The 9309-nt window shown below is 42.3% G+C and overlaps 1 protein-coding gene across 2 annotated transcripts; it reads left to right on the top strand.

Moving 5' to 3' along the window:
• Positions 1-347: 347 nt before the first annotated feature.
• On the top strand, positions 348-8872 carry LOC115589972 (complement factor I-like). Of its 2 annotated transcripts, none has more exons than XR_003985648.1 (18): positions 348-514; positions 998-1038; positions 1161-1311; positions 2185-2248; positions 2327-2495; positions 2578-2768; positions 2880-2987; positions 3601-3714; positions 3820-3855; positions 3966-3986; positions 4490-4635; positions 4781-4884; positions 5557-5589; positions 5664-5768; positions 5880-6075; positions 7343-7444; positions 7529-7677; positions 8212-8872. XR_003985648.1 is itself a non-coding variant. In XM_030431185.1 (18 exons), the coding sequence occupies exons 1-18, from the start codon at positions 455-457 to the stop codon at positions 8278-8280; spliced, it is 1839 nt and encodes a 612-aa protein (XP_030287045.1). In that variant the 5' UTR covers positions 349-454; the 3' UTR covers positions 8281-8872. The 2 variants fall into 2 exon arrangements, 1 of the variants encoding a protein (XP_030287045.1); XM_030431185.1 differs by having other exon boundaries at positions 349-514; positions 5880-6055.
• The last annotated feature ends 437 nt before the right edge of the window (positions 8873-9309 follow it).

Below are 9309 nucleotides of genomic sequence, written 5' to 3'. Positions count from 1 at the left end.
GTAATTGTGTGAAATTCATGAATTTTTCTGTTATTGTAATCAGTTGTTTGGTTTCTCAGTGATTTAACATTTTAAACACGAGTGTCATATTTTATAATATTGTGGATATTGTTGATCAACGTTAACTTTGATCCAACATGTTCAGATACGTGTTAGCAATTATTGCTAATTCATTCAAGTGTATTTGAGGTTAAATAAGATACTGTGTGTGTGTGTGTGTGTGTGTGTGTCGATGGATCGTTCAAAATGGACAGGACGAGCTAATGATTGATCGATGACATCATCAGTGGATATATGAGTCATCAGACCAGTTTCTCCTTTATAAACAGATTAAGTGTCGGTGCTTCAGGACAAAACTTTGTTTTCTGTCTCAGACGAGAATAAAGTAATTTTTCTTTTTTCTTTAAAACATTTTTTGGTAAAAAGTCGAGTTTTGGCGTTTCTGTTTGTGAGGATGACGTCTGCCGGAGTTTCTCTTCTCCTGTTGTTTAGTCTCATCTCTTCATCTGTCACGGTGAGTTGAATACTTTCCACCGCTCAACGTTCTGTATCTTGGGAACTATTTAAATGTTTTTAATGAAGGTTTTTAAACCAAATCAATTAATCAAAAGCTGTGATTTCATCTGACATAAATATAACATCACCCGACGACATCAACACTTCAAATTTGTCTTTAAGCTTTAATTAACCACAATAGAATGTTTAACAAACCATTTATTAAGCAATCGTTCATAATCATCAGTTGTTACTTCTAATCTGTTTATATGAACTATGCAGTATTTATTATATATTTAAAAGTCTTGTAAACATCACTTTAATCACAATTACTCAATAAACAGTTTATAAATCACTGTAACAAACACAACAACATTAATATTTAAGTTAATGTGACGTTATTGTAAGCAAACCCTGTGATTGGTTCCAGTCGTTTCCTCCACATGATGTTCGTTGCTCGTCTTTGAGAGATTTGTTTGTTTGTTCGTTTATTCTCCGACAGGCTGACGAGTTTCTGGAACCTGCCGAGTGTCTTGACAGGAAGTGAGTTCTCTGCTGGCTTTGGGTTTATTTCATTCAGTTGTTTTTGTTTTGTTGGTTTTTATTCGCTCTTTGTTTTGTGTATCTTCTCACCTCGTCCTCTCTTTTTCTTTCTCATTGTTCAGTTTGACCCGTCAGTCATGTGACCTGGTGTTCTGTCCTCCATGGCAGCGCTGTGTGGACGGGCGCTGCTCCTGTAAACCTCCTTACAGCTGCCCCTCAGGCCAGACCCCCGTCTGTGGACACAACGGCAGAAAGCTCAACTCCTACTGCCAGGTAACATCATGAGGACACAGTGTCTGTACATGAGGACACAACCTCTGTACATGAAGACACAGTGTTTGTACATAAGGACACTGTCTGTACATGAGGACACTGTACATAAGGACACTGTCTGTACATAAGGACACTGTCTGTACGTGAGGACACTGTCTGTACATAAGGACACTGTACATGAGGACACTGTCTGTACATAAGGACACTGTCTGTACATGAGGACACTGTCTGTACATGAGGACACAACCTCTGTACATGAAGACACACTGTCTGTACATAAGGACACTGTCTGTACATGAGGACACTGTCTGTACATGAGGACACAGTGTTTGTACATGAGGACACTGTCTGTACATAAGGACACTGTCTGTACGTGAGGACACTGTCTGTACATGAGGACACAGTGTTTGTACATGAGGACACTGTCTGTACATGAGGACACTGTCTGTACGTGAGGACACTGTCTGTACATGAGGACACTGTCTGTACATGAGGACACAACCTCTGTACATGAAGACACACTGTCTGTACATAAGGACACTGTCTGTACATGAGGACACTGTCTGTACATAAGGACACTGTCTGTACGTGAGGACACTGTCTGTACATAAGGACACTGTCTGTACATGAGGACACAGTGTTTGTACATGAGGACACTGTCTGTACATAAGGACACTGTCTGTACGTGAGGACACTGTCTGTACATGAGGACACTGTGTCTGTACATGAGGACACTGTCTGTACATGAGGACACAGTGTTTGTACATGAGGACACTGTCTGTACATAAGGACACTGTCTGTACGTGAGGACACAGCCTCTGTACAGCAGAAATGCTTCCTGTCTTCCTGTTTCCTAAATGTTCTGTGTTGCAGGCGATGGCTCTCTCCTGTCGGACCAACAAACCTGTCATGTCTCACTTTGGTGACACCTGCACAGGTTCGTTCTCAAAGACACTGAATGTATGTGATGATGTCATCACGGTGCCTTGTCACATCCTCATCTCTCTCCCTTCAGCCGATCAGCCGAAGTTCAGAGGCTCCATAGATGAAGGCACTGGAGTGGTCCGGCTCGTCCTGCCCGGCACTGGGAGCTCTGGAGGAGGTGTGGAGGAGGTTCTGGTGTGTCAGGATCTGTGGGACATGGCGGCTGCTAACGTGGCCTGCAGGGCGGAGGGACACCACCTGTGAGAGGACACACCTGAACAGGTCTGGACGCTGTGTGAAACTCTAGATGTGTCTCTAAAACTGTGATTGTTGTGTGTCCAGCGGTGCAGCGTCCACAGGATCCACGTCCTACGTCCTCCTGAAGAGTGTCCACAGCGACCAGCAGCTGCCCAGCAGGTGTGTGAGCATCCATTGCCAAGGTTACGAGAACTCCCTGGCAGAGTGTGTGATCTACAATAAGAGGGGCGTCGACCATGGGGACGTTGCTACGGCAACCTGCATACAGCCACCAGGTTGGTGACCGAAGTCCACTTAGTTCTGTTTGATTCAACACAGTCATCAGTACTGATGTGTGTGTGTGTGTGTGTGTGTGTGTGTGTGTGTGTGTGTGTGTGTTGTTTCAGACGAGCGGTGTGAGTTCAGGTGTGTCAACAGGAAGTGTGTGTCTCTCAGTCAGACGTGTGACGGCGTCGACGACTGCGGCGACCGCAGTGATGAGATGTGCTGCAAGAGTAAGACGGAGACACAACATCACCAGACTCCATTAAGAAATGTGGTGATTTTAAGAGTTGTTGAGTTAAAACAAACTTTATAACATTATAAAACTCTGTCTTTGACAGATTCTAACTCATTGTGTCCTTGTTGTAAATTCAGCATTAAATCTTTCAGCTGAAGTTGTTTGTCTCCTTGTAAAAAGTGTCAGTTTGTGGCAGCATGTCTGTACCAGCCTGTCTGCTTCTGTGTCTAAAGTGCTAAAGTCTTACCTGCCAACATCGATCAGCTGTTTGAACACACTGTTTACACTGATTTCACCATTTACACTCCATTTATGAAAGAAGAAACATGTTATTGATCTAAACATGTCACATGTTACAAAGACACTAAACAGGAACAATATAGGCTACTTCTTTGTCCCCGTGGAGAAAGTCCCCAGACTCCCTTAACAAATGTGTCAGTTTAGTGAGTTGTTGAGTTGGAGACACTTTATAAACTCTGTGAAACTCTGTCTCTGACTCATTCTGTATTATTTGGACCTTCTTGTTAATTCAGCAAATGTTCTGCATAAGTTCTATGGATCTGATCCAGGCTGGATGTGTTTGAATCTCTGTCTCGTGTGTTTGTCAGAATGCAGGAACGGAGCTTTCCGCTGCAGCACAGGTGTGTGTTTGCATAAAGAAGCTGTTGGCGACGGACAGATCGACTGTCTGGACGGAGAGGACGAGTCCAAGACACACAGACGTACTGACAACACACACTCAAGATATCTTAAATGTGCTCAGGATTATTACTGCTACTCAGAATTAGATTTAAAGAAACATAAATGTGTTTTTATCGTCCCGACAGGACCGGAGACGTCACTTCCTGTTCTCACCAACACAGGTAACCAGCGCTTCTTGTTGCTATAGTAACATGGTTCATGCTTCAATAATGTCCCTTTAATTATGTTTTTGTGACAATAATTTTATTTCTTTTGTTTCTTCTTCTTTCAGAGTACATTTCTCCTAAAACTGGTACGTAGTTTAAATTAGCTTTAAATGTGATGATATGTTTCAACAACAACAACAACAGTAAAACCAGTAGAAACAGTATTTATTGAGCACCTTTCAAACATTAAGTGCTTTATAGAAGGAAACAAAATCAAAACATAAACAACAGAATAATATGGCTCATAAACTCAAGTTGTTAAAAACAACATTAACGTAATAAGATGATACAACAAGATTTTTAAAAAATGGGCTTTGAGCTTTTTCTCAGAAACATAACTGAGAAATGTTGTTTAACACAGTGTAATGTTTGTCATATAAATAATTTATAACATGTTAACATACTTATTATACATCAGTTGTGAGCAGGTTGTGAGAAAATGATTATGAAGATGATTCAGACCTGAAAAACCTGAAAAACTGTTTTGTTATATTTGCAATTAGAAGCTGTTTGTTGGTAACTGAACTTACATTGGTGTCAATTGTTATTTCAGTTGGACTTTTTGTATTTAAATGGTGTTGTTGTATAGAAACGAGGGCCACCAGAGAGCAGCTGGAGTCCAAGCTGAACTGTGGAGTTCCTAAAACATTTGAAGAGATTCATGAGGATGAGGAAGTGCGAGAAAGAAGAGGAGGCCGCGTCAAGAGGGTGGTGGGAGGACTCCCGACAGCACCGGTCAGTCCGTCCGTCTGATATTCTTCTGTTATCGTCATTAAATCACATGCTAACGATTAGACCAGCAGACAGCAGGCTGCAGCTGTTCTCTGCCCACATCTGGACAGAGCACTGTGTTCACAGTGAAATTCTGTTCTGTGTGCAGACTCAGGTCCAGTGGCAGGTTGCTATAGAGAAGGACGGACGGTTTCAATGTGGAGGAGCGTATATCGGAGGCTGCTGGGTAATCACTGCCGCTCACTGCATGAGGTAAGAATCATTATGCATCATTAATGCTGTTGTAGAGTCTTTATAATCAACTAATGGGTCCAGTGAGATGATTTCTCTTTGGGTTCACAGTTATATGCATCACTTTCTATGTTTAGAACGACCAAATCATTAATTTGCTGGTCAGGAACATATTTGACAAATGTCATATTTGTTGGTTGCAGCCATAATTGGATTTAAGTATTACAGTATAAATAAACTGGTTGTGCTTCTCTGTTTCGGAAGGGTTTGTAAAACAAAACAACCGGATCATCATCAGTAGTTTCCCCAGTAAATACACTGACCTCTTCGGCTGTCGCAGCTGCAGTGAGTCACTATCTGCTTTGCCTAACGACCCTAGAAACACTTTGGCAGCCAAAAACAGTTCAGGAGGACGAGTGACCCTGAAAGGAGCAGCAGAAAACCAGGAGAGAGACTAAAGAGGTCGGTGTCTTTACTGGGGAAACTACAGCTCATGAACGGCTGCATCAGAACCGCAAGCAATGTACCAGAGCGCTGATGAGCACGATCAGGGTCGATGAGACAACTTGTGTCCCTGACCCTGATCGGTCAGAAGCTGGAGAGGCACAAAGTCCAAAAGTCTACAGTTTCCGATCGACAGTAAAAGTCATTAAGGTGTCTTGTGTCTTATACATCTTTTGTCTTCTTTTCCAGGGCAGGCGGAATTTCTGGTCAAGCCAGCCAACGGTGATTATTTCTCTATTTCAATAATGAGCTGTTTAATTTGCGAAAGCCTGATTCTCATAGTCTCTCTCCTGCAGGCTGAACCTTGCTGGCTTGAGAGTGAAGTTTTCTCTCTGGAAAAGGAGCCGAGCTCAGGCCTCAACAGATATAGCTCCTGTTCAGGAAGTCCACGTCCACCCTCGGTATGCACACCACAGGGCAGTAATCTAAACCTGTAACCATGTAACCAATGAAATAACACCGGAACAAAGCATCGTCTATAAAGTCTCAATCACCCTCTCGCCCAAATAAAGGTTCGACAACAGCAACGGTGAGAATGACATCGCCCTGGTGCAGCTGATGAAACCTCCATACTCAGAGGAATGTCTGCCGGACAATCCTGCCATCAGCCCGATCTGCGTTCCCTGGACCTCCAGACTCTTCCATCCCAACCATACCTGCAGCATCTCTGGGTGGGGACGCAGCGGAGGTACGACTACTAATGTAGTAGTAAGTAGGCCACCTTGTACATGATGTATCTGGTCACATGGGAACTTGTGGTCTACTTCAGGATTAGTTGTGTGTGTCGCCGGACTCCTTCAGTCGTGTCTGTCTTTTCCAGACCTGGTCCATTACTATCCACACTGTTCTCGGTCCATGGCTGTACCTCAAGAGAAAGAAAGGCTCGTCAGAAGTCAAAGCAATTTATAATTAGAACAGAATTAGCCTCGGGGCAGAACCACAGCCACACAGGATTCTTGTAGTTCTTGTCAGGACAACAGAGGAGGTTGAGTTGCATGTTTGGAAGTCACAAAAGGAACCAACTGGTCCGGCAGCATGTCTGCTGATACACCATCATTAACATGTCGAGTTTCTTGCTTGTCTTCATGCTTGTAACTCACTCAAACAGCTCAGTGAACAGATGCACGGTGCAGCACAGAGTGTGTCTTAATATTATTACTATAGTTACTATTACAGCTTGGCTACAAAGCACAAACGAAGGGTGACACGCTGAAAGGTTGCAGAGCAAAAAATATCCTTTTAAATCACCTGGAGGAGAGCTAGTCAGCTGCAAGCTGTTAGCAAGTGGTGCACAACAGAGTTCTGCAGTGCATTGAGCTAATCGTGCTAACAGCTAACACCGCTTACTGTGTTAACAGCTAACACTAAACACACAGCAGGACTGACGGAATCCATTCAGAAGAACATGACGTGCAGATAAATGTGACAAAACAAGTTTAAGTACCTCGGCTCAGTTTGGAGGTAAAAGTAGTTTGAGTTAATACTTTTAACTTATGATTGTAGATGATAATAAAATAACTATTGGAACAATTTAAGTCTTTCAAGTGCAGCTTTGTGGTGGGAACACAGTGAGGTAACACTCAAGTTTGTTTCTGCCACTTCTCTGATGTCAGTTGATGTTTCTGGAGCCTCAGATTCTCTTTGGGATGGTAACAATTGTTTTCTGGATTGGCAAAAAAGTATTTCTGGAGCTGTTTGCATTAATCGAAAGATGTGTTCAGTCATCAGTCTTAAAAGTATCCTGTCATGAATTTATCACGAATTGTAGAAAACAGAAAACTAATATTGGCCGGGTCCTTTATTATTTCCAGTTGTCTCTGATACCAGAAGCTGTTCCATCAAAATGCATGTCTTCTGCTCTTCTTGTCTTTTGCTTGTTTCTTCACCACATGTCGGTTATGTGGACCATGTGAGAGCTTGCTGTACACATTATTTATCTCTGATATCCTGATACTGATGACCAACCTCTCTGTAGCTGGCAGATTACCTCAGTACCTCCAGTGGGTCAACGTATCGCTCATTGCAGACTGTCAGAGATTTTACAAAGACACCTTTAAACCCGGCATGATCTGTGCAGGTAGGCATGCTCACATCTTAATGTCTTGATGTTTATTGTGTTTGTGTAAAGAGTCCATCTGAGGTGTGTTTATTATGTATGCAGGTGATCTGGAAGGTAACGTGGATTCCTGTCAGGGGGACAGCGGAGGTCCTCTGGTTTGTAAGGATGAACTTGGTGTTTCTTACCTGTGGGGCATCGTGAGCTGGGGAAGAAGGTGTGCTCAGCCTGGAGCTCCTGGAGTTTATACGCAGGTGAAACATTTACCATCAGATCACTTGATTATTCTGAGGCTCATATGATTATTTAATTCTGATTTATGCTATCCACTGAAGAGACCGAGATCTACAAAAGCAGAAATCTAGAGAGTAAAATTTACTTTCCGGATGATGCACCCTTTTACTCTTGGAAATCCACAAGCTTTCCTCGAGTTTCATCCTCAGACAAAATGTCAGTTTAGCACCAAAATGGCTCATAGCACCATTAGCATTGAGATTTGCTACCATGTAGGCTGACTTTATCAGCTTGGGATGGCAATTTCAGTCGGTCCATCGACATTCACGCTCCCCAGAAGATGAATCCTAATCTCTTCTGTGATCTTCTCCACTGACAGGGAGGTTCACATTTTTGGTTTCAAGCAGAACATCTCAACAAATATTAGAAGGATCACAAATTCATGTCCCCCCAAGATGAATTGTGACTTCTTTATACTTTAGGGTGTAGTGAATCATAAAGAATGAAAGTTAACCTTGATAATAAAACAGTTTTAATGTCTGTCTCTCTTCCAGGTTGCTCACTTCTTTGAGTGGATCCGACATCACACTGGCTGGTCTGCTGTGACTAAATTTAACTCCTGATGAGACTCTCAATCAATCACATGGGGATTAAACTAATATTTAATCTCGTCTACAAACAGTTGAAACTGTCGTTCAAAATGTTCTTATTTTCACTGAGTTATATATTTGTATTAGAAAGTAAAAAGTAATAATTCTGTAACTAATCAAATACTGTTGGACTCTTCCTTGTTACTGAGTTGACACTTGTTGTAGCTGTTAGCAGTGTTCATAAAACAGTCAGAACAAACTAACAATGTCATCAGACAATGTGGACAAACACAGTCAGCAGCTCAAATCTATTGATCGTATTGATCATGTGTGTAGCGGGCAGGTTTGCATTGTGTGTTTGTGGTTGTGTGTCTCGTACTAAAGCTTAGACGTCTTCTCCACTCACAAATAATTACACAGTGATTTTGTAATACTCTTTTATTGATACAGTGTTGGACATTAGCTTATTTGTTCTTCCATTCATCTATTTATTCTGTCCAGGGTCACATGTCCCACAGCTGATTTCCCAGCAGAAGTGTTGACTTGTTATATTAGACACTGTGTTCATATTTTGTAAAAGGATCTGTGTTTTAAACCAATAAATAAATTAAACCTTGAAGCTGAATACATTTCTGTCATGTCTGATTTATATTCACACACTGTGACAAAACCCTGAAAAACTGCTGCTCACAATCATGTTTCTGAAAGGCAACGAACTCTCCCGATCGGGTCTAAACCTTCAGACCTTTAGACCTTCAGCAATGCGCCGTCGTCCAGCCCAGATGTTTGTGTTTGTGTGGTTACTGGAATCTGGGTTTTCCCACATGTACCTAAACACACCCCCCTACCTGGACTCATCGGTGACCACAGTGCATGATGATCTGCAGTGTGTGTGTGTGTGTGTGTGTGTGTGTGTGTGTGTGTGTGTGTGTGTGAGTATGTGTGTGTGTGTGTGTGTGTGTGTGTGTGTGAGTATGTGTGTGTGTGTGTGTGTGTGTGTGTGAGTATGTGTGTGTGTGTGTGTGTGAGTGTCCACATTGACAGGACAAGCTAATGATTGAT

This window comes from Sparus aurata, chromosome 10 (genome assembly GCF_900880675.1).
Source record: "Sparus aurata chromosome 10, fSpaAur1.1, whole genome shotgun sequence".
Taxonomy (NCBI): Eukaryota; Metazoa; Chordata; class Actinopteri; order Spariformes; family Sparidae; genus Sparus; species Sparus aurata.
Note: the sequence above shows the minus strand (reverse complement) of the source record. Positions and strands in the feature narration are given on the sequence as shown.